Raw genomic sequence first — 25,313 nt, forward strand, 5'->3', positions numbered from 1 at the left:
ATATTGAACCAGAACGGATTTGCGTTTCTGCTCTAAACCTGTTTCCACAATGATGGTCGTGGTTTGATTTTTAAATAAATTAGCTTTTCTTTCGATATCAAGCTATATTATAGCTGCTATTATTATAGCGATATTATAGCTGCTATGAACTACCCGCTAAAATATGATCAATTTTCCGTCTAATGAATTCCGTCTGGTAGTTTTGCAATCGGTTTCTTGAAATGTTATAATTTTTCGAATATAACTTTCGAAGCTAGAGTTGTTTCCCAATCTGTCTGTAGTCTTGACACTAGGGTTGAGCTTGAATTCTCCTTAATCACAGCACTTTACTCACACGTTTATCCCACAGAATACAATATGACGTTTAAACGCTAACTGTCTGATAGTTAGCAAGCAGTCATGTCAATAGGCTTTTAATAGTTGGCCACCCGAGCGCTTAATAAATATGAATCGTTTTTCGTATTAAAAATACATGGGGCCTTGGCGTCTTCCAACGCAGTACTACTAATAGTAGCACTCGTGAAAATACGCAAATATGGGAGATCACTTAGCCAAATCTTGGTTACTCCAAACGGTGAGCTGAATTGCTTTAACGCGAATCCTGACTACTATAATTATCACAATGAATTTCAAATGCTACAGAAAATGTCGGTGGTTATCAAATTTGACAAACTCAAACAAAATTAAAGGTTGGAAAATTGTGGCTATTATTATTTTCCACTCACTGATAACTAACTTATAATCGGGGTGGTACGGTAACATAAATAAATCGGCAATAAACAGATAATGATATTAAATAACCTTACGTAACTTGTTAGCCCCTTCCTTTATCTTAATTCTGTACTTGGGAAAAGTCAAAAATGTATTTACTACGTCTATACGACCTCTAGGTTCCATTAAGCATTATTTCGCGCAGACTGCTTTTCAACAAACTAACGCAGCTTGCTATTTGTTATTTCGCAATAGAATTAATATAGATCACGAGAGATTTTTTGCGTTGCATTTACGTGAAAGTAGTTGTGGCTCACCAATGCATAGTACGGGCATTGATTGAGACAACTATGGGGATTATTATAAAGACGCTTTTTAGCAACAGAGTATCCTTTGTCCTGGCGCCGTTTTCAAATGTCATGGGGTGCAGTCGTTTAGGAGAGTTCCCCATTATTCGAATTAGAAATAAGACCGCTAGAGCTTCCACCGCGTTTTATCCATGGTTGTACGTATGCACCTCGTTTGTTTCAAATCGAAATTCCTGCATAACCATATTTGTTGTAGCTTTTTTTTTTTTCGCAGACATAACAAACATATTTAGCGATTTGACCTCGTGCGTGTGGATGGAACAGAGTAGTCAGTGCGTCGACTCTCGTTTATCTAATATCTTCACTAGAACACTACACGGGGCAGTCTGAATGCCATTTTCAGTGGCAATTGGAGATTGGAGTTGATCCACCAAGACACTGAGTATCGATTGCAGCTGATTATTTCCGTGAAATTATACGTTAAAAGTATTGGTATGCTACAATATTCTGAATACATTCGAAATTAAAAGCCTGTTGCGAGTACTACAACTTGTCCTGAGTTACTGACGTTCATCACCTTCACGAGTTTCATCCATGTAATTTAGATAGATAGATAATAATCAATTTAGCTATAAAAATGAATTCAGTCAGTGTGGCCATTATCTGTCAGATTTATCTTCTAAAAGCCTCTGTATACAAAATTAATATAAACTCATGTCGTTCACCTACATTATGTCGAAAGGTAATCAAGGAAGACTGTATACCATATACGCTTCGTTTTGATGTTTTAAAAGACGGTATTTTGTGTTCGATTTCAATTTGAATATTGATTTGTTATTTACCACATTGGAAGGGCATCACTCTATTCCTGGCCCATAGGCAATTATGGGCCAGGAGCAGAGTGGAGAATTATGCGGCAAATACTCTGCACTCCCCCGACCTGTTTGTGGGTTGACTATGAACAGTTAGCCTTCCGTCTGTCTGCTCCTATCCTGTTTTTGTAAAAGAATAAACGAATCAAAAAACGGATAAGCAGATATACGCTTCTACAGGCAAATATTAGCAGAATTCACTAAAAATGGAACAATGTTCAACTAACCGACCTTGAATTATATAGAAAGTTATTAATTATTATTAATAGAAGTTATATAGAAAATAATAGAACTGTTATAGTAAATAAGTTTCACCTCCAGTTCCACTCAAATAAATAGATAAGAATAACACATAAATTTACCTTCAAAGCGATGGCGGGAAAAAAAAATTATTTTCCATATGTTGATTTTCTGTGTTATTGACCAGTACAGGTTTTTGATTTCTACGAACACAATCGAAATGCCCTTATCGACAAACAGTAAAATAAAGCTCGTTTGCCAGATGGGGCCAAAGTGCCACCGCAGTGTCCACTTACACTCGAAACATCTGGCTGGATCATGCCGTGTTTTCCATACGCTCTAATACAATTCCTCAGCTCGTTGCGTATTACGTTTCTCGTCGGGGGTCATTGGCTTAAATCAAAGCGCACATTTTTGCTCTTGATTGATCCGTTGATACGGCGTTTCCGTTAGCAGCGGCTCGAATATTCGACAGGGTGCAACTAGGTCGTAGCGAACTGCACAACTACAATGGACTAGAAAATAGATATGATATTGTAACTCGTTCTCATAGATTGTAAGCAAAACAACCGTACTCTGTCCGGAGTCCGCTTCCACCTTACACCCGAAGATGGTGTCTTAGACGTACGGCGCCAAAAACCTGAAAACGATATTCATGAAATGCTGTGTCGGGCTCTATGAAAAGGTCATCTCTACTGTAAAAGTTCAAGAGCGGTTGCATTCAGCTGCGTGCCAACGCGGAATAGCAGTAATGGGGCAAAGAGCACAAGCTAGTTGAGAGATGTAACTAAATTTAATAAAGCGAGTTACCGCACGTATTGTCTAATAATAGAATTAGCCAAAAAAAACGGAAATTTTCATAACTCCCTTGCCAACACCAACCCTTCCACAGTTCGTACCGGAAAAAATGAGCCTGTGGTCAAGGTTTTAAGAGGAGCTAAAACTTCTATATATAAAAGTGAAGAACATAGCATTTATCCAATATTGTGGCGTGCTTGGAACAAGCGAGTTCTACGTAGACATTGCTAACCTGATTCGAACCGTGGTAGCCCAAAACATGCCCCCGGTATCCCAGCAGCAAATAGCACAGGCGTCTGTCAATGACTTAACAGTGAGTGTAATTGAATTTTAAATTGGTTCTATTTGGCAATTTTCAGTCATAGGATGCTTGCGAGTTTCTTGACTCATTTGATACATTAATTCTCACGATAGTAAAATCTAGAAGTTGATATCGGTAATTACGTCTTCGTGTATTGACTTTTTACGTCTAAATGATCTCAGTCTTGTTTATCACTTCGGTTTCGGTACCCACTGTCAATTCGGGTCAGCCAACGACTGACGGAAGAGACAAGGCTGATGGCAGTACCAAGACCCCGAGACGCAACAAAACCTTTCAAAGCATCCTACTATGCCACTGAAAAGTACTTAGAAAAGCAAACGTTTTCATTACTCTCTAAAACAAAACAGTATGGCTGCCTAATAATTATCGTCCGACCACTCCTCATCAGCAGTACACGATTACTGTAAATTTTGTACTTTCGCCACAGCCATGTGTGAGACGGACAGATAGAAACTCGTGACAAAATCTATTCATTTGTGAATCGATAAAAAACAATATTCGTTTACTGCGCTTTATCCGGCTTTTCTAATTGGCTGTAACGTCGCTGCCATTGGTCTCGTTTTTATGATGTTTTTCGTTGATGATAATCGACGATGTTATAACACAGATCAACATAAGCGAACTAACACTCTGCAACCATATGGCACTTCACTACAGTGGCACAAAGGCAAAATATTGCTTCTGGTTAACGTTTCATCCAACCGGTTTTTGCCATGGGCGTCGGCCGTACCATCGCACAATACCCGTCGCATCTGCTGTTGCTGATGCCGAGCGTCAGGTAATTGCGCTCGTACTTCTAATGAGGGTCACAGTAAAATGTAATTTGAATTGTGAGTAACTCGCCCGCGGCATTGGCGCCCCCACCCCGACAAAAACAGTTCCAGCTCCAAAGTACCGGTCATAGTTGTTTTTGGCAATGAATTGATCATTCATATAGTCATTCACCGACTGGCTACAAAAGAATGGGTGGTACAATCGCTATTAGAGCACACGATGATTTGTTCCGCCACTAATAGCGGTTGAGCGTCTCCGGGTTGGCTTGCCTTTGATCATCATCTAGATAAGGGACTCGTGTCCAATAGTCCTGTGAGATGCTGGCACCACGCTAACGCTTCATTGATTACCACGATAGACTTCGACTAGGCAAGCCGATGTGAGTGTTTATGGCGCGGCTGCACTATTCAATTTTGCACCAAAAATACTGCACTTACTTTTACGATGAACAGCATAGAGCAACAGGAACGAGGACATACTCATTTAGCACAACGCGCTCCCGGACACGCATCGAAAAATGAATATCTTTTGTGTTATTCAATTTCGCTACTTTGCTAGGTAATGAACGAATCAACCGAACGCTAAGCCGTCAACAAGACGACAACAAATATCACTAGGCTGGAAATAGGGGAAAGTGGGGACGGCAAATCAGATGAGGCCATCGATATGCAGCGATGACTGTGGCGAGGTGCGATATATCCATTGAGACAATTTTGTCCTGGGTTTTATGCTTCGAGGACGAGAAACGTGCTTGAGTTCGGCTAGCGTGCTTCAGCAAAGGTCAGACTGGTCAGTTTCCGTTTGTCTGATAAATAACAAATAGATACGAACGACCTAGTAGTGTGGCCTCTAAGTAGACGATACAAATTGCTCCGGTCAGATCAATAGTTACTTTGTGGCGCCCAATTAGCTGGGTGCTCAACTACATATTGCGCCGTAAATGTACATAATCACCTATAGCGTGCGACAATGTAAGTAAACGTGTATTTTTAATCATTACCTAATAATAAGGAAACACTTGTTTATAATATCGTATCTAACTGGAACATGAATCCTTAGTATACACGAAAAATGTAAATGGAGTTAGTAATAGAGAATACGTATGAAATGTTCGTTTGATGTATACGGAACTCAGTAGCCAATTCAAGTTTAACCTAATTACTGGGTAACAATTGTTTCGTTTAGGTTCAAAGGTTTCGATATGCCGTAACGTGGCTGAAAAGTTGTTGTATGCGTATAAAGACGCAGTGGGAATCGTATCATGTGCCATTTACATTTGTACTAAACATCCATGCAGTAATATAAATGGCGTATCTGAAAGCTAGACTTCACTAAAGGTATACTCAGTATGAATTTTCGGGGGATGTTAGTTATGACTGAAGTTCAAGGTTCAGAAGCGAATAAACATCCTGTGAAATTTTGGTAGTACGTATTAAGTGCGTGCATAAATTATACTCGTTTCGTCGGCTGTTGAAATACATTGTATTCAACAGATTAGTCTTCTTTATAACTTTCACTTACCTGATAGATATTTTTGGATCTGATATAAAAATACCTATTTGTGTTGTTCCTGACAACGTGTTTGTTGACAGATTAGCTGCCATGAATTGTATTTACCAATGGTCGGACAAAACGGCATTTTACCATCTCGAGGCGCACACGAAATTGCTGGAGAAAGGCGCCTACCACTCAACGCTCAAGCCCAATAATTTCGTAGACCGGTTTTTGTCTTGTCATACAATTTCGTTTACTCGATATAATAGGGCGATATACTGTTGTATTTTGCAAGCACTTCTCTCGATATATAAGGTCGGTTTAGGTACATCAAATGTATTTTTTTCTGTTTTCTGGCTTAAGCACTTTTATCATGTTAGATAGACGTTAAAAGGTCATTTCTCGTCACGGGTAACAGTTCCACGAGGGTTTCAGTCACTGCGGCTGTAAGCTGTTCAATATTGGGGCGATGCTGAGAGATAATGGGAAACCATGCGTATCCTTAGTCCGTTTCGATATAATAAAACAAAACTCTACGAATATATGCTCCGAAGCGCACGTGAGTTGGAGTATACTACTACGTCTATATAGACATTTATGCACAACGTTCTGGGGGCTGGTCTGCCCCTGCAAATGTATGCGTTATTAAACATGGCCAGCTTACAGGTCGTCATCAATTTGGAATGGCTGGTCAGTGGCTGGGTGGTTTGGTGAGGATCCCGCTTTCGCAATAAAGCCTTCCATGAGTAGGCAGAGGGCATTAGAGCATTTCAACATTTTATCGCAAAGCTTCACAGTTCCACGTAACGGGCCGCACTTAGTATGCTGTATTATTACTAAACTTTTCGTTCAGAAATATCTAACTCACCTTTAAGAAGCCTTAAATCCATATATTAGGTTTTTCCTCTGCCATCATTGGAACCGTTAAAGGTACGTCTAGGTATACAACAAAAAACGATGTAGACTATAGCGCCATCTCTTTGAGGAACATGAAGTGTTCATTGGAAAGCGATAGTTTTCGCAATGTCGTACTCATTGAAGCGCACCGCTGTGTCGGGTGAGGAACAACGATAGGCTCCTGTTAAAATATTTTCGACTTAGAGATATTATCGTGTCAATATCGGTCTCTGACTATTGCTCTAAGAAGGATGATGGGAACAAAATGCCAAAACCGATTGCCGCAGATAAGAGATTTCATTCTCTACTGTATTTCTGTCCATCCTATTTGGATTGCCGCGTTCGTATTTTTTTTTTAAATTTACCTACGATTTTTACCTACAGGAAAATGACTCAAACACTTTTTGACAAGCGATAAACCATATTATTCTCTCGTTGTACTTTGTAATGGCGTATAGCGTGACATACATGTAAATTACTTACGATTCATCAATATCCACTATAAATATAGTCGTAACATTCATGTTATTTTTTTACTAGGCTATACTATATTATAGAAATAATGATATAAGATCGGCTGTGTGTCGGTCTGTAGAGAGAATCCCAAGGCCAGTCGCTGAAAATTGTACGTAGACGATTAGCGCACGCGTTCTAGGAAAAAGCTGTCATAATGTCTCATATAGATAATTTATAATTCAACGTAAAAAAATTATTTGTATCGTAAGAAGCAGTGACTAATTCCTGTAGAGGGATCGTACCGTAACTTTCATAAGCACTATGAACAGACAAACAAAATAACACTCAAATATAATCTATTCTATGATATTGAGCAAAATGCCATATTACATATAAATGCTATGTAGCGCAATTACGGTTATCCAGTATCTACCATGCTTATTTATATTCAGAAAATACTAGTACAGATCGCACTTTTTCAGTTAGACAAACGAACAGAAAACAAGAAATCCACAAAGATTAGACTTTAGCCGATTTTCCGTTGGGTAGAATACTTTTTAATTAAACTTGCACAAACTAAGGATTGGGAAAAAAAATAGCTTTTTTTTTTAAAGCTAGCTAAGGAAGTAACAATGAATTGAGAGCACACGTTGTAAGACTAGCCATTAGTCTATGAACTCCAACAATCCGCTTACGCCCGAACAGATAGCAAAAATAGAAACTATAGGAAGTAAGTCGTGCTCACCAACACCGCCTGTCATTCCGAGTTATCTTCGCTCTTCCAGACCCCACGGCACCAATCGTTCACAAGAGGCAGAGCATTCCTTGACGCGAGAGGTTTCGTCCAGGAAAGAAAACTTACTTGAAGTTGCTGAATAAAAGGAACTGTTCAATATCACCCTCGAGCTGGCTCGGTTTAATGGACGAGTGATAACGTCGCAGGGGCGCCCCTGATGGCGAAACGAGAAATTTCTCAAAGTTCCACCGAATATCATTCACATGAACGTGATCATAGTTTAGCTGCTCCCGTTTAGCAAACAAAGATTGCGGTGATACAGGACATGCGGCCTTGAGAAAGGTATATATAGCGTGCTGATCCTTGCCGTTTACGTCGATTTTCCGCGCAATCGGAAAGTTCGGTACATAGCCTCTACCTGGGCGGACGTGCATAACGCCATTGAGAATCTCGCCTTTATAGCCTGGCTCCTCTTTGTTGAACTGATTACACGGAAATCCTATGATTTGAAATCCACTGGGACCGTATTTGCTTTGTAGCTCGTTGAGTTCGAGGTACTGCGTTGTATACTCGCAGTACGTGGCCACGTTCACCACAAGCGTGAGTTTACCAGCAGTTAATACATGGAGGTCGAGGTCGCTTTCCTCCGTCACGTTGCGAATCTTGAAGTCCTGTAGAGCGCCATTGGTCGGGATGCACTGTTTACTCAGACGCCAATCGTAGCGTGCTCTTACCTGGCCTGAGGCCAGACATACAAGACACAGCAAATATATGAACATAGCGGTTGTGCCACTTCCCCTATCGATGAATGGAAGAGACGATAGCAGGAAAGCTGGGAAAAAAGTATCTAGAATGACGAATCTTCCCAACAATATTTATATAGATTGCATTGAATATTTTGGTAAGGTTACATGCGATATTGCATAATGGCACGTCTTCGTATACCGTGGTTTAACGTCGTCGATGTATTACGAAGAAAATATGCCGACGTAAAGATGGTTGCGATGACGCCAGTGGGGATGAACTTCGTAGTGACAAGACGACGCTTAATGAGGTATGTATCTTATGAAAAGGCTGATTCCTCTCTCCTATTACGAAGGGTGGACGTTGACATCTCCATAGCGGTGTGAAGTGTGTTAATTCAATACCGCGCAGCTAGCCAGTTGTGTTCGCAGCATCATATGCAATCTGGCCATCAGGTTTTTGTATAACTGAATGCCAACTTTTCAGCCGTAGATTACTACTACAACCGCCACCGCGCCCTCTATAGCGAAATATTATGAAAAAATAACGTTTTGGAGTACGCCAATGAGATAATAGCCGTACCACCAACTGGTGAACATAGTTAGGATAACCCTAAAAAATCATAAGTATTCGCGACTACTAGGTACTCCAACCTGTTATCGCAGGTGCTAGGAACATCACAGCTCCTGTCAGTATTACGTCGTGGGACATCGCTGCACCCCTTCGTAAGCGGCGAAACTACCTCTCTTTACTTAAATACACATAATACATTCTTCCTTGCGGACAAAGCGCGTCCTGTCGCCGACTCAACTAATTCGTCAGAAACAGTAACTTCAACTTGCAACGTTGCAAAGTAGCCATAATCACAAGCGATGTGACCGCCGTCATGCGACTGCTGTTACCACGAAGTTGTTTTTTTTTTTTTCGTATGTATATAATGTTTGCATCTCGGTTACTTGGCATGTGTGTGAAGCTGAAGTCTGCCTTTTGATTTCGCGTATTTCTGTCGGTTGAGGCGGTAAGTGATGGCGCCAACTGCACCGACGATTGTTTTCGGCCTTTTTCTGTTTACAACTGGATCAAAAGAAGACCGGAACAGATGACGTATCCCACCCTGGAGAAGTGGCTGGGCAAAACAGGCGGATGACAAAAGATAAGCCCGCCTTCTGTGATTTGCTATTGCTGTACTGGACAAACAGTTTCCGCACGCTCCCTGTCGGTGGAAACACTGCTCCTGACAATGAATAACTGTGCAAACCGGTAGTTGGCTGCTCCGATACAGCCAACCGACAGATACGTTGTTGTTGAGTTGTTTATCATTCGTACGACTTTTGTTCCGTGTGAGCTGGGATGATGTCTATTTGAGTTGTCATTCAATGCAATAGTTAGCATAATCTCTACATGCCCATTTGTACGGCGATAGACAAGCCAACTTTAGGACAACAGGTAACAGAAGGGAAAAAGTAGTACAGTTAGCATGTTGGACTAATTATGTTTTCTTTTTTCTCTTACTTTGAGCAAAAGAGATATCGACAATAACGTTTAATATAAAACGCCTATTAATTATCACTAAGGTCATTGTGCGCTGACGGAATTGCAGGATCATGTGACGATATATTGGAATCTGAGTCGAAGTCTATTGGTAGTTCGCTTGGCATCGACTTCACAAAAAAGCAACCCCCATCGTTTGCAAGGATTAACAAAACACGCTTACGAGTGATTAAGTTTATTCAGCCAGACTAAATTTGACCATTTCGCCAAATGATGTTTGTTCGTATACAGAAAAAAAGCAGAAACTTTACTAACGATGGCGAATAATAAGACGCTTAATGAGGTATAGCTGAGCACCAGAAAATTTTCTGTAGATCCATATTCATAAAGCCACTCCCTTCGTAGCTCGAAGCGGTAGCTTTGCCCTGTAGACATTCAATCTAGTTAAACCAGCTATAATTTAAGTTTAAATTAAAAAAAAATAATTGCAAAAAAAATCTAACCTTTCGCTTCGCTCCAGGTAGTGGTCCGACGCTGAGTTTACAGCAAGAAAACTGGAATGTTCTTCATACCTTGGCAAAAACTTGCCACCCTAAGTTAACCCATAGTCGTTTATTTATAGTAGCCGCGGTTACGGTTATGTGAAGTACAAGTAGCTGTTCCGAGTACTCGTCACATTAGCTTGCCTTTGTTATAGTCCGTTTATGTTAGAATTAAGAAAATCTTTCAATCCATCGCGCCGTTGTCGGTGGTATTGAAACAGAAAATTTTTGTTTTTCTGTCCCATGAAATTCTATGGAGGATCTAGTTCGCTTTTGCGTACTGTATTATTATTATTATTAGTTGATCGCATGACATGAATGCACGTGGGCTTCGATGGAATTGGCTTGTTCTATATTCTTTAGCCTTCTGTGCCACGAAGTACTGAGGAAGTCACGCAGGCCCACGGCATTCAAGACTGTGACACCGTTTGCAGCAAAATTATCATTGAAAAGTTGTCAACTCGAAATGTGCCCTCATGGGATTTACTCTCAGTAAAATGACGCGCGTATCTTCACTCGAGTCTTCAAAGGAGAAGAAAAATCATTCGTTCTCATTGGGCACGTTATGGCCAAATGCGTAATTTACTTGAACGTAATATAGTTATTCATTTTCGAAAATCTTGTTGATGGTTGCACGTAAGTTTCATACGTATTATTTATATGTCGATACTGAGAACTTGATTTTGACGTTAGCAGAAGACGTCTTATTTCAGTGATTTCATAGATTTAAGAATTACACAGGAAAATAAAGCTTTACTGGAGGAGATACCTGCGTTTCATTCGGAAGCATTTGTTCGTATGCATATGTCAAACAAACCCTGAAATATCTAAATCTTAAAGCTAGTTCTATTTTAACGTAAATGCTGTTGTGCGTTTTTTTTTTTTTCTATTTTTCTATCAGTTCCTTCACTGGATGGGAAAAAAATAAACGAACAAACAAATGTTTTTAATATACATAATTTTTAACATGTTACAATAGTAACACATTAAAAAAAATCTTTTTTCACCACGTTTCCGTTCTGACTTTGATTAGTATGGATTTTGTAGTTTGGGAAGAAAACAACCTGAGATTGACGGGAAATTTAAGCGTGCAGATAAAGGCAAAGGGTACTAAAAATCACAATAGAGCCGGCAAACGATATAGTTAATAAAAACAGGTTCCAGATTTTTCCAGTCACCTAGCTTGGGAACGCTCCTGATACTGATTGCTTTATCTGGCACTACAGAAACAGTACGAAGTCATCGCTACTATGCGATCAGGCCCAGTGTCCAAGTAGGTGCAAACCTGAGTACGGTAGCTGGCGTCAAACGTCCAAAATTTTGGCCCATTGGCGGTCGAAACGTCACATCAACGAATCAGCATAAATTGTTCAAATCGAACGTCTTCTTACTAATTCGGTATGGTTGTGTGAAGGGCAGTCTCGTTGTAAAAGGCCGCCATCAGGAGGAAACCAAGCGGTTTCGCGGGTGCTGTCTATAAATTAATTGAGAGACAAATTTATGCTGTGATAACTGGGATTCCGGAGATCGCGTTAGATATCTGTGCGATGACAGCTGACAAGTGATAACCTTGGCTAGATATTAGGGCCGGCGCAATGCTGTGCCTGTGGCCGCGAACACGCGGATAAACACCCAGGTGATAAAAGACAAAAGCAGCCAGCGGTAGCACGTAAACGGGTACTTGTTTGTACGTCCGTCGACTTCTGGAAATTTAACTGTTACTGGGATTGGGATACACAAATGAAGACATCGAGTGTGTTGGATGGAACGTACTCACCAGCTGTGTCGATAGAAGAAAGATTTACAGGCGTTTCTTTCAACGCTAATTGGATAACATCGCCTTACGTTCTGTAATGCTTCTATGGCTACTCTGTACCTGGACTGATTCATACGCCACAAACGGTCCACAGTAGTAGTAGTGGTAGTGTGATAACAAGCGGCCAGTCGTCTACAGAGTATTTTGCGGCTTTGTGACTGTGCTGATGGTGGTGAATATTTCAGACGTAATGGAAACTAACTTTGAAATCAGCTAATTGGTCTACGATTGGGACAGAAAAGTGTATTTTGACCACAGAAATAAGGCTAAGAAATGAGGCCAATTTGTGGGAAAGCATTCGGACTGTTGAATAGGACACTTGGATCCAGGCTCACGTTAGCGCGTCGGGTACGTTTTGCCAATGAACAAGTTCTTTTAATTGGAAACTGCAAAGTTCTTAACTGAGACAAGGGCTAGCATTCTGTTTGTTCTGAATATCCTATTACGAGAGATAATTACGCTATGTTGCTCTGAGGAAGGGTGCTATTTATCTGCACCATCTCCTTCGATGATGGCGCGTTGTATTTGTAGTAAGTAAACAGGAAAGGGTTACTTAGCCAGAAGCTATCTTGTAATCGCCAGCAACGTATCGAGCCTTAGCGTAGTTGAAGTGTCGTAAAATTGCTGAACTTATCGCGTAAACGTTTTATGGCCACCTGGGCTGGCGTGTAGCTCTCTTCTTTAAATCGTTGAACCTTGAAGATATTGAGCGCGATAAGCTGGAGTGAGTCTGGTGTAGGCTTGCACACGGAAAAAATCATCATATCTTGACTCTCCCTCTGACAAAATCTACGTGCCTATAGCTTATATTGAACCTTCTTTATGAACTACATGGTTCCTTATTTAATATACTGAATAACTTAAAGTCGCCTCATCACTTGTCGCATAACTTTAATTCCCGTGCTTCAATAATTCCCTTCTAAGCAGCTGATAAATGATTTTTCGACTGTGTATACAATGTGCAGGGAACATCGGAAAGAAATAGTTCGAGTGGGCCATAATAAATTGCGGGTCATTTCATATTTAATACAAATAAAATGGCGCAAAGTTTTACGGAGTTGCTCGCTTTGTAATGTTATCTACGAACGCAACGCGGGATTTTAAGGGTAATGACTTGTTTCAAAAAAGTTTTCCTAATTTGAAAAAGGTACCGCCAGATGGGCTTCTAGCAAATTGCCAATAGGAAAAGCTAATCCTAGATTTATAATTGTCTATTGTATAATAATAATAATAAATGATAAGTTATTTCGAAATAAATAACGGGGAAAAATATGACAAAGTAGAAAACGTCCCACAATTGTTTACCTAGATATTTTGTTGTGTAGCGTAACCTAGACATCGAAACTACATACATCTCTATAAATGAGTGCCGTTTTCGGGTAGCATAAGATCAATAGTTCTGCTTGGTGGCGAATCTGTTCTTAGTATACAACTGAAAGCTTATGGTCGACGTGATTACCTGTTGAAATTAGTATGAATAAAAAAAATATTTTGTTTTTAAATTTTACAACGATTACACAAAATAGTAGCACCGGACAAGCGAGGACAAAGGGTTCTAACAGCGCACAGTTTGTAATCATATATACGGTCTATGAACCTCTTACGATTGGTTTGTCATTCGCGCTTCCTTATTTTGTACTAGCTCAGTTGGTGTTCAATAAACGGCTACAAATCAAGGCAATACTTATCTCATCGATATCACTTGCTCTCAGAAAAGCTACTTATCACTCTTTTTGTTACAGTTAAGTACAGCACCTGACCCGTCGAAACGTGTGGGCATCTATCTGAGTGCACAGGAAGCCCTCGCTGGCATCAAAGATGGGGACACGGTCATGGTTGGAGGTAACGATTCTGTATCGCCGTAAAACACCAAAGCTCGACAGTGTTTTACTGGCGAAAACACATCATCCTCTGTCGTAGTATTGCGATTCTGATGTCTCCAAAGAAGGCGACTTGAATTTGATATTCCCCGCAAAATCGAGTGATTGCGTCATCTGGCCAATTCTGTTGCTCACTCAAATGTACAAGACACTTACTGTACACTATACAATCGCTATATACGTTGGGTACAGCGTTTTTGTCCTAATCATATGCTGCCTCTAATTGTGGAATTTCTGCGACTCAGGTGATAAAATTTTGGGTTAGGATTTGAGTACATTACCGTTACTCCCTTAGATTAACAACTCTAGACTTTAGACATCTAATTGATCTCAAAGTCATTTTTTTAGCTTAAAAAAAATTGAAAACTTCTATTCGAATCCAACCACTGTTCGCACATGGTGACACTGGCTGGTCCTTAAGTTCTACTTACGTCTATATCCTATCTCCTTGGTTGCTTTCTTTTTGATCTAATTGTAAACATGGAATCATTGATCCCCTCGCAGGGTTTGGATGAGTTAATCAATTCATGAGAATGCGCATATTTCATGTATGACATGTTTCATGTTGACATCTGCTTATTATGTTTATTTCGAAAACACGTTCCATCTGTGTTTGTTGGAAAAGGCGTCTTCTAAAGTACACGTGCGTGTACCCACGTACCACCTTTATGTCAACATGACGACTGAATACTCTTAACACAAATCGTTCACAAACAAAGCCCTACCCTAAATAATCATCTTTCAGCTTTACGTTTATATGATTTTACGAAACTTTACCAATTCAATGCCGTTAACAACAAGCTGAAATACTAGTTGCTCTTTTACCTTTCTTCAAGGAAAATGCATCGGTGGAACACATGAGATAAAATGGCCTCTAGCTTCGGTGTTTAGTGTATTGTATTTCGTAGCACAAAACTCTGCGGTTATCAATCATCTAAATGACTCTAGCTATTTAGCACGCCTTTAATAGATGTCTATAGCATGTAATAAACGAAACTGTAGCTCGTTTAACTCATATAATGACCAAGCCGCAGCACTCGCACGGAAGCTGTTTCAAGTTGTTAAATTGGGCTGTGTCTAATATCCGCTGCTATATCTCTGGGACACCCATTGGCGTAGTAACGACTTCGTTTCATCTTCATAGTACTCTCACAGCATCTGTTTCTAACGCTGTTAGTGGCTCTAATATTACGCTAAAGAGCTCTACCTGTATGCTTCCTGTACACTTCACCGCTGCCCCTTCGTTCGTACGTATTCATTGGCGTTTCATGGGTAAACAGATTGGATACAAGCCAAGATCCTCAGCGATATCTGAAGCTTGAAGTCAGCTATCCTTCTGTGAAAAAGACAGTAGCTCCGAATACGTACGGCAAAATTTTCGGTTCCGTTTTTTGCTACCGCCGTGATATCAGCTAACTGAAAGGGGCTAATCAAGAGCAAAGAAGTGAGAACTGATCTATCTGCCTTATCCGATTGTCGACTTAACCTCATTTGATACCTGCCTTTCAACCCTTTGAATAAAAACAGCAGTTCTGCTTATATTTTGATGCCATTTAGTGGAGTCACGCGCGATAGCATCCTTTCTGAGAGCTAGTGGACACAGGGGCTATCTCTGACCTTCTCATGAAAATATTCGATGTAAATGGGTGATGCAGGATTCGGGATTTGCGGTATTCCTGAAAACCTACTTAAACATTTGGCCTCTACGCGGTTACGCGACCTTACCGTGGTGTCATGCACAGGAGGGATGGAAGATGCCGGCGTCGGCCTACTGATCAAGGCAGGACTAGTTAAAAGGCTCATCTCCTCATACATTGGCGAAAATAAGGTCATCTTCGACAAATTCCTCAATGGACAGCTCGAAGTCGAGCTAGTTCCTCAGGTAAATGCAGTTGCAATGTTGATGTCTGATTTTTTCACTTGCGAACAAACGGGTGATAGAAAATCAAGCACCGAATTTAACACACACGTGCAGACCTTATGTGTGTGTATTTAAACGTGCAGTACATAGGCGATAAATTTTTGCGTGTTATCAATTTATTTTCTAGGGAACATTAGCTGAAAGGATCCGAGCTGCAGGAGCGGGTATCCCGGCCTTCTATACACCAACGGGATACAAGACAATGGTCCATGAGGGTGGCATGCCGATGAAGTACAAGGACGCAGGCAAAACTATCACAATGAGGAGCCAACCAAAAGAGGTGCGAGATTGTCGGCTGTCTAACGGGACTCTATGATAGTTCTTTTTGCAGACGCCCGTTTGTTCATTAAACTGTGTTGTTCTATGTGCTCAATATTAAACTTAGTGCCGGCTACCGCAAAGTTAGGCCGAGAAGTCAAATCTTTTAAAGTTATCCAAATGTGTTTATACACTTTCTTTGATAAGCCTAAAGAAAAAAAAACGTTTGTTTTCTATGGTGGTACTCTGAACGTTTTCTGGGTTTCGTTGACAACGTACAGACTCGCGATTTTAACGGGCGAGGTTATGTGTTGGAGACAGCGATCCACGCGGATTTTGCCCTCGTTCGTGCCTACCAAGCGGATACGAAAGGGAATGTGACGTTCCGCAGGACTGCAAACAACTACAATGAAGTCATTGCTAAGGCCGCAAAAAACGTTGTCGTCGAAGTACGTACACTTACTAATTATAACCCGGTATTGAAATCTGGGCGTCTAACGAAAGAAGAAGCGATTTATAGCCCCATATGTATCTCAAAAATTTTCTTTTATATAGAATTCACTGAAGTGCTTCTTTTGCTATCTTCTAGGTAGAAGAAATCGTCGAGGCAGGAATTCTTGAAGGGGAACACATTCACCTTCCATCGATCTACGTTAATCGCATATTCAAGGCACAGCAATTCAAACGGCAGATCGAGGTATCTAGACCCCAGGCATCTTCTCATAAAGGGCGCCGGGCCTGAAATACGTGTTTAGGTAGAAAAAAAAAACTATTGTCATTTTGCAGTAAAAAGTTAATACGTGATTAACTTAATCTTCTTGGAACAGGCACGATACGGGCGACTTGTTCGTGCTTTTTGTTCCTTAGTTCTCCTTGCGCCACCAATTACATTGTATTATTTATATAGTGTTACATTAAGAGGGCGTGCTATAGTTAATAAATTTTTATGTATAACGATTAAAACATTTAGCTACGAGTCACTAAGTATGAAGCCATGACCCTTCTGTAATAACAAACGCATTTTTTTCTGCAATGTAAAATGTATGAAGTAGTACTGATTTACGCACGATAGACGTATATGTTTCTCAAAAACATACTTGTAAAGCACACAAAGAGCACACTGAATTGTTGGAGTTGATAGTAACGACAAAATGTAAAATTTTTATTGTTGTCACTTCCAATTTTCACGGGCTCTGACTGTTGCTATCGATGATAATTTAAATTTTATATATATATATATATATATATATATACACACGCGTATCTTCTATGTGCGTAACTTTGAGAAACAAACTATTGCTACATTGCAATATTCGTTTATAAAAGAATACGTCGACTACATGCAAATCTGTCGTAAAAACCTTGATATATATATTTTTTTCTTTACACTCGTTTGTTGGTCTCCTGAACGGTAACGGTGCTGTTGTGCCTTTAGTTTTTCTCTATCAGAATACAGAATTTTTAGTATGAACATATTAAGCCAGCAAGCTTTTTTCCTGATTTTTTTTTTCCTGTCACAGTAATCATCATACTACCACTAACAGAAACACGTCTTAGGTGCTTCCTATCGATCTGGCTTATAGATCTTATTCGTGATTATCTACTCTCCACAGGAACAGTTTGGCATTTTAAAATGTTCTACAGTTAAGCTCATCTAGATAATTTCGCAAATGCTTCATACATCAGTCTGGTGCAAAATAATCAGTAAATATATAACTAAGTTTGAAATGATTGAATTTTTTGTCCAGAAATTGAGAGTGTCGAAGACGGCATCCGATGTAACGGGTGGGCCTACGACCAAACCCTCCGCTCGGGAACGCATCATACTTCGTGCCGCTAAAGAGTTGAAGGATGGCATGTTTGTAAATCTTGGCATTGGAATACCAGTTCTCGCAGCCAATCACTCGCCGAAAGGTGTTAATATTTGCCTGCACGGCGAAAATGGAATCATGGGCCTGGTATGCACATTATGGTGTTACAATTTAATTACTAGATAAAATCAAAAACAGGAGCAGAAGCTTTTTAAAAGAGCCCAGACTAAAGGTCTCAGGCCAATGCACATTCCTAACTAGATCTAATTATTGCAACTGTGATAATAGACACTGAAGAAAGGGAAGTTGGCAAACAAGTTTTTGTTTATTTTTATTGTTTGTTTACTACACTACCTGTGTTGTTAAGCCAAGCCTAATAAAACTGCCTCAGCATTCCTAAGAAGGTCATAAACACATTATATTATTTAGTCAATTGACGTAAATCCTGCTTGACCCTCCGAATGACCAGTTTAGAGGGATATATGCGACCGGGAGATGGATGTCTGTGGGGCGGACGCAAGCACCGTGATAATCTATAAGATTCCCAGGGGGAGGAGTCAATTTTGGTCACGCTAATATTTTAAAAGGTCACAGCTAGTTTACAAATTATTGAATGAATTTCTGTTTTTCCACTAAACCCAATTAAAAATGAATTTTAGCAGAGCAGAGCTCTACGCGCGTACTGGGGGACGCGCCGCTCGAAAATGCTATCCATCAAATTAATAGAAATCTAGCAAAATGTCTACTAGACTCCTACAGAGATACCGAAGTGAAACTAAAAAGTATTCTATTGTTTAAAGGGTCCATATCCTACGAGTGAGGATGTCGATCCGGATTTAACAAATGCCGGGAAAGAGACAGTTACTGCTATTCCCGGAGCCGCGTACCTCAGCTCTGACGAATCCTTCGCCATTATACGAGGGTATGGAAAAATCTGGTGCAGCCAAGTACCTTTTCGATCAATTACTGTTAATCGTTAGTGAGATGCAATTTGTGGTAGTGGCTTATAAAGCCAATAGCAGGAATTTATCACCTGCTTGATCTCGATGAGGACCCCCCAAGTGCTTGCTACCAGTCAGAATTACTGTTCGTCAATCAGTATCTACTTTTGTTCGTCGTTTGCACGTCGTACCTATAGTAGGCAGATATTGGATTGTGTAGTTATGCTTATAGCGATGCCTTATAGCGAACAGATTTAGAACTCTAACATGGTGAAGCCTATGTGACTAGGTGTCGTAAAATTTCTATTTTCAGTTTAGTCTACCTATTGTGATTTTATTGAAATGTAAAAAAATGTTTTCCTTTTTGTTACTTTTTATTCAGAAAAATATCTAAACAATTATGCACGATAGCAATCTGGCTTTTGATTTGACCCCATGCAGAGTTTTAGTCAATTCATATCTCAATATCATGAAGGTTTTTGTCATGACATTTTGTCAGTATTTTTAGGCTGATTACTTAGGCACAAACTGTTTCGCGAAGGATAGCGACTGTTTTTGTTGATTATTGTTATTATTTCTATTATTATTACAGAGGTCATCTTGATCTAACGATGCTTGGGGGAATGCAAGTGTCAGAAAATGGAGATATCGCCAACTGGATTGTGCCGGTAAGATAATATACTGATGAGTCTTGTGTATTTTTTTTTGCAAGTTTCATTACTATCGAGCTCATACTTTCGGATAGATTCAATGAACCTCGATGGTAGACTCGGTCGTGAGCGGGGCATTTTTCAAAAGCAGTCATAAAACGTAGTAGGTTAATTTGTCAGGTAAATTCACTAAGCAAGTTCGGAAAGTGTCGATAACACATTACGACTTCAAACGGGACAAATATGGAGTCATTCCTTCTTCATTCGAGTAACGACAATACCAAGTTTAGCTATGGAACTAACTAGCGAATACGATCCCTTCTTTTTATTATTATTAAGGAAAATGTCATTTGCACTACCCTCTTCTACTTCAGAATTGTGATTCTGTAGTATATTTTTAATTGCTTTCTCGTGCAGTACGTGTTACTGGCAGGACTTAAATCAGTGCCGCTGGCCTATTCAACCACTGGGTTAACCAGCCAAACCACCACGTTGACCCTTCTATATAAGAAATGGTTTGCACCGCAAGCGGTACTGAGGTAACTTGTAAACGAAATTCCAAGATAAATTAGAAAATAGACCGCCTCTAGTTGGTTCCGCCCTTATATGTTGTACTTATTTTGTTATTGGACACTAGTATCACATGGCCTTCGTAGCGCTCCTCGGCTCTCTTACCCTTCGTCTTTGTCCCTGCATCAAAGACTCACACTGCGTCATCTGCTGAACAATGACACGGTGCCCTCGTCGAGCAATTGTGATACCATCAGAGAAGGGCGTTGATTTCAAGAAAATAATGTGTGGTATTCTAAAAAATTTGCTCATCTTCGACTCAATGTGCTATGAAGAGGTCTCGTGGATTATGTTTTATGCCTAAATTGTAAATGATCCTCTTACCTCTTGTCAATGATGCCATTTACTTTAAGCTATTGCAGGCCCAGTCTGGGCCTGCAATATCAATCGCATTATCAGAATGCAGATTTATCTAAAGTTAATGAGTAAACTTATAAGTCATTCTATGAAATTCATCTTATATTAAAGTGCCCAATGTTAGTTGTGCAGCGACATGTCGTATTCATATTTTTACATTTTGGGCAATGGTCGTCATATTATAACTTGGGTTCAAAGGACTATATAATATCTACCTCAATTAGGATTGTTCATTGCGTCAAGTTGTACCAGTTAAATCGAGTGTACGAATCCGGAATTGACAGTAGATGGATTTCTCAATTCGTAAATTAGAATGAAATCATAGTCAAAAATTTATCTTGTAATGCGCTTACCTATTACATGTAACTTTTAACTTGCTCGTTTTCAGGGGCAAAAGATAACCGGTATGGGCGGTGCAATGGATCTGGTAGCATCTAATTCGGCAGGAACCCGCGTCGTTGTTACAATGGAACACAACACAAAGGACGGGAACGCCAAAGTTGTCCGCAAATGTTCGCTGCCTTTAACTGGCCAGAAATGCGTTGATAGAATCATCACTGAAAAGGTAGAACTTGTACGCTATATAAGGGATGAAAAAGGTATCTACTTCCGGCCGCCATCGTAATATAATCAGTCTATCATTTCTGTTAAATCATATTAGCGTTGTAAAATATATCAGACCCACCTACTACGCTTAGCGGTATACTTCGTGGCTTCTTAGATTCATGAATTACTGTGGCATTATTTTTTTACACAAGTACATACAAGAGTTTAGCTTAATTTTTAGTTCGTGTATATTTAACTGGTTAACTTGGCGCGGTTTGAGCTGTTTCAGTATAACACCCAGTTGTTTATTTCCCACCTCAAGTATTATTTATTCGTAGAAGCTCTTCATTGACGCATGGTACATCGATTAGGTATTAAAATCTGCTTTTAGTCGTGAGCTCACGTATCGCATAGGGAACGGTTCGAATCAGACTTCTAATCCTCTCCAACCTCCTTCCCAAAAGATCTAACACGTTGATGAACGTATTGTATTAAAAAAAAAAAGACAAAGACAATTCAAATGTTACGGACATGTTCTGCGGACAATTCTAGTTATATATATATATATATAGCAGCACATTTTGGTATTGTTACAGCAGACCAAGACAACGATCCTCTCGAAACCCCACTTCAAAGGGTGTATTTAGTAAAGCACTAAATTATTCCTAGGTTTATGCTGCCTAGTTTTCATGCTTGACGCAGCACACGTTCTATGTAGCGATCATGTCATGTATGCCAAATTGGGGTGCGTGGCACGTACGATCGCGTAACTTCCTCGATTCCACAGAGTCAGCTCCTACCCCTCTCCCCCCCCAGAAGGCCCATGCTGACCACACCCCTCATACAACGGGTGGAAAAACCAGTCGCTAACTGCGTTATAGGATGCTAACCTACGATCAGAGAATGATTTTTGCCTATGAGGTTCGGCTCCAAAGCAGGATTGGGGCCTGGCCGTTCAGTCGCTCGCCCCATAGTCCCACTTGAGCCCACAATGGCGCCATATGTAGCCCTCACATTTACTAACGCATTTTACTAAAGCGACAATGGCGGGACCAGCGGCTCGACCTTGTGCGTGCACGAGCCTAGCGTGATGCATAATATGCTCGAACGGTAAAAAGGTGGCGCATTTCGGTACATGCAAAGTTCTGCATCTAACGCAGCTGGTTTCTCGTATACGGACGACACATGTTCTATTGTCAAGTTGTGACGATGATAACGCTGTTCGAAAACGATTTATGATGAAGATGACGCGGACGTCAATAACATTAGCGGAAATGAAATTTGTTTATGCAATAGACTGGTTGATTAGGTTTTAAGGGAGCTTGTAAAGGCGTAGACGCTGATCTAACAGATGAAACAAGCCCACTAAACGGCGCTGATTGTACTATATTTGCATACAGTTCCATAGCCACAGTTTGTGTTAAGGTACATTGAATTGTAGTGGGGCGCAGAATAAACAGGGCTCTACGGCTAATTATAGCTGTATATTAATAATATATTATACCAAAACAGTAAATATTCTTGTAAGGGAAGGTTGCTTTCCCTGCTAGGTACTGTGATGCCGATCGGGTCAGAACGTATGGGGATTTTTAAGAGCCTCAGGATGCTGCGGGACTGAATCAGGCGACTCGGTCAGATGCAGCGGCATCGCACTTGACATTTTCCTATTCGCCCTTTATATAGATACAGAGATTGTATGATCGCCATACGTTTATAAAGACAGGCGTGACTCTGAAAAATCAGTCTTGTTGTTGCAGGATTGACAATTCTGCAACCGCAAACGTACTACTGGAGATAGCTCAGGTTTACAGATGTAAGTAAGGACCAAGTGGCGCGGCAGTATCCAACGGAGTTAGAAACATACCCCTTTCGGGTCAATTGTTAGATCTAGGATATGCTTACCGTATGTTGGCGCTTAAGTTCATGTCCTAAACAAACCGAGGGTTGACTCCACCTACATTACAAAATGATGGCAAACTTAACGATTTCTCCTATCTAACAACTACGTTATCCGACTCAAAAGTATTTATATAAGATAAACGATTCTCGTATCATTCGTCCTATTATTACGTACCTGTCACATTTACATGGACGACGCTCAGACGGTATCGCGATGGCCGTATTTTGCTTTCAACAATAGCTCAGATAAATACTCTTGGTAATTTCTAGCGTGGTAAGCACGTCGATAACCGATCCCATATTTCGCTAACATACGTGATAGCCATTATGATTTTATCGATGCATCTACAAACCTGCAACAGCCCGATCAGTTGTGGGTAGTATTGATAGCTGTTAAAAAGCAAACTTCGCTATTATAGCAAAAGGCATGAGCACATAGCGCTACGCGTTCTAGCGTAGGGCCACGGTCCTAACAAGGACTGTTTTTCTAACTTTTTCTCTAATTTTCCCTAATTTTTCATTATCCTTGCCAGCGAAAGCAGTAGCCATGGTGGCTGATAAGGCCAAACCCGTACAGGCACAGGGAGGCTACCGAAAATTGCTAACCTTTCAGCTGATTTAGTCGATGACAATAATTAAAGAATGTGTGCCAGCTCTGTCTGTCATTTTGCATCAGAATCTGTCTCATAGATCACGGATGTCTTAGCTGTTCTATTAGACTGCAAGGATACAGCGAGAAAAAAAAGTCGATAATCGTATCTTCTAAAAAAAGTCTTCTAGATTCGACTTGTTATTGAATCGTACTATTTTTAGGCGGTGTTTGACGTCTGCAAAACGAAAGGCCTCACCTTAATTGAAATTGCCCGCGGGCTGACGGTGGACGAACTGCGGAAGTGTACTGAAGCATCCTTTGAGGTAAGATAATAACCCAATAACATTATTATTGCAGAAGAGAACTAATATAATACTACTACGATTATTAATAATAGTAAAATATAATGCTGAACTGTAATAAGAAAATAGCAACTATACGAAAGTGACGATTGAGGACACGAGAAGAATGGAAAACCCCTAGTGTTGTACACACGAGATTATCTTTCGTTTCAGGTTTCAAGCAACCTAAAATGTATAGAGGACCCATAGAATGCTTCGGCGATGCCGAACAGACGATTTAACTGAAGAATCGAGAATGCCCTACCGAATAGAACTGGCCGGAGGTTTCCTTACAGTCTCAGGTGGACAATGTGGCCTATAGGTGAATGCGGTTAATTAGACTTAGGACAATCTACGAAAGGCTTTACGCTAGTACTAACAACATAGATGTAGTGTGAATTAGCCCGAAATGAATTCACGTCTGTTTTGGGTTTACGCGTGCGTCCAACAGGCGCTCTACAAGCCAGTCGTCTCGAACCTATTTAAAAGGGTATCTTAGTTAGGCCGTAGTTGCTCGAGACCACTGTGTCGTACCTATCAGAGCAGAAACAAGCAATTTATTTGAGACACTCGTGTTAAGTCGCTGTTCCGTATTCCTGTTATCTTCACTTCTGCTGTTTGACTGACTTTTGGCATATTTGCTGCTACCGCCACCTACTATCATTCTTCAGTGACGTTCACGCTAGTAGCAGTTTAATGTCCTTCTTTTACGCCCATATTACAATGCACCGATGTAATATCTAAACGACTGACTAAATAAAAAAATTTATGTTTTTGCATAATTGAACTATCGCGCCTTTGGTAGGCACTTAACGTTGTCAGCTGACTGCTACGTTCTCGCGGTCTGATACAAATGCTGTGCACCATTGTTTTCTAACGGAAGCACGTAGATACCTATCGGTTCTATTTAGACCTAAATATATGGAACAGAAATTGTACCACTATCATAAACTATGCAAATAGTTAATAAAAAAATTAAAAAAAAAATAAAAAGTCGGTGTAGCAACAAAAATTTGTACGATTCATGTCCAGGTACATGCTCAATTAACAGATTCGTGAAGCTTATGAAAAATAATTATGTTATTTTGCCGTGAGTTCGGTAGAACGATAGGGTTTTATTATCTAACACTTTAGACCAACTGACTTCTAGTTCAACCTAATATATTAGCTTAAGTCACCCACTGGGTGTTGCTTTCAACGTAGTAGTGATTTCGATTTCAGTATTTTTAATGTGTACACTGGTTTAGTTAGGCAGATCGTTGAACGTACGCGTTGGCCGTTAGCCACCTAGATCATTTAGCAGCCTGTGATTACATAAATTATGAAACGACAAACTTGAAGGCCCC

General features: G+C 40.2%; 2 protein-coding genes and 1 long non-coding RNA gene across 4 annotated transcripts; 1 reads left to right on the top strand and 2 right to left on the bottom strand.

Annotated features, from left to right (window-relative positions):
- Positions 1-1,557: 1,557 nt before the first annotated feature.
- LOC111262378 (uncharacterized) lies at positions 1,558-4,566 on the bottom strand. The gene is made up of 3 exons (XR_002681584.2): positions 4,463-4,566; positions 2,428-2,771; positions 1,558-2,011 (listed from the first exon to the last, which is right to left on the bottom strand). It is a non-coding gene; the product is annotated as an uncharacterized LOC111262378 (long non-coding RNA).
- Positions 3,129-24,754, top strand: SCOT (Succinyl-CoA:3-ketoacid CoA transferase). Of its 2 annotated transcripts, none has more exons than XM_022836595.2 (12): positions 3,129-3,242; positions 13,944-14,043; positions 15,737-15,963; positions 16,130-16,282; positions 16,542-16,709; positions 16,850-16,957; positions 18,009-18,218; positions 18,872-18,993; positions 19,605-19,680; positions 20,978-21,154; positions 23,848-23,949; positions 24,142-24,754. In XM_022836595.2, exons 1-12 carry the CDS (start codon positions 3,189-3,191, stop codon positions 24,175-24,177), a joined length of 1,533 nt encoding a protein of 510 aa, XP_022692330.1. In that variant the 5' UTR covers positions 3,129-3,188; the 3' UTR covers positions 24,178-24,754. The 2 variants fall into 2 exon arrangements, with proteins under 2 accessions (XP_022692330.1, XP_022692329.1); XM_022836594.2 differs by lacking the exon at positions 3,129-3,242 and adding an exon at positions 11,954-12,549.
- Positions 6,818-8,774, bottom strand: LOC111262377 (epididymal secretory glutathione peroxidase). The gene is made up of 2 exons (XM_022836596.2): positions 7,618-8,774; positions 6,818-7,032 (listed from the first exon to the last, which is right to left on the bottom strand). The coding sequence occupies exon 1, from the start codon at positions 8,385-8,387 to the stop codon at positions 7,731-7,733; it is 657 nt and encodes a 218-aa protein (XP_022692331.1). The 5' UTR covers positions 8,388-8,774; the 3' UTR covers positions 6,818-7,032; positions 7,618-7,730.
- Positions 24,755-25,313: the final 559 nt, after the last annotated feature.

This window comes from Varroa jacobsoni, unplaced genomic scaffold, assembly GCF_002532875.2.
Source record: "Varroa jacobsoni isolate VJ856 unplaced genomic scaffold, vjacob_1.0 scaffold_656, whole genome shotgun sequence".
Classification (NCBI taxonomy): domain Eukaryota; kingdom Metazoa; phylum Arthropoda; class Arachnida; order Mesostigmata; family Varroidae; genus Varroa; species Varroa jacobsoni.

Excerpts from the sequence above, each read along its gene's own strand:
- SCOT (XM_022836594.2), top strand. The coding sequence starts at position 12,475 with ATGAGGCCAATTTGTGGGAAAGCATTCGGACTGTTGAATAGGACACTT. Across the intron at positions 16,710-16,849 it reads CAAAAAACGTTGTCGTCGAA|GTAGAAGAAATCGTCGAGGC; the intron begins GTACGTACACTT and ends GCTATCTTCTAG. Across the intron at positions 18,219-18,871 it reads AAAATGGAATCATGGGCCTG|GGTCCATATCCTACGAGTGA; the intron begins GTATGCACATTA and ends TATTGTTTAAAG.
- LOC111262377 (XM_022836596.2), bottom strand. The coding sequence starts at position 8,387 with ATGTTCATATATTTGCTGTGTCTTGTATGTCTGGCCTCAGGCCAGGTA.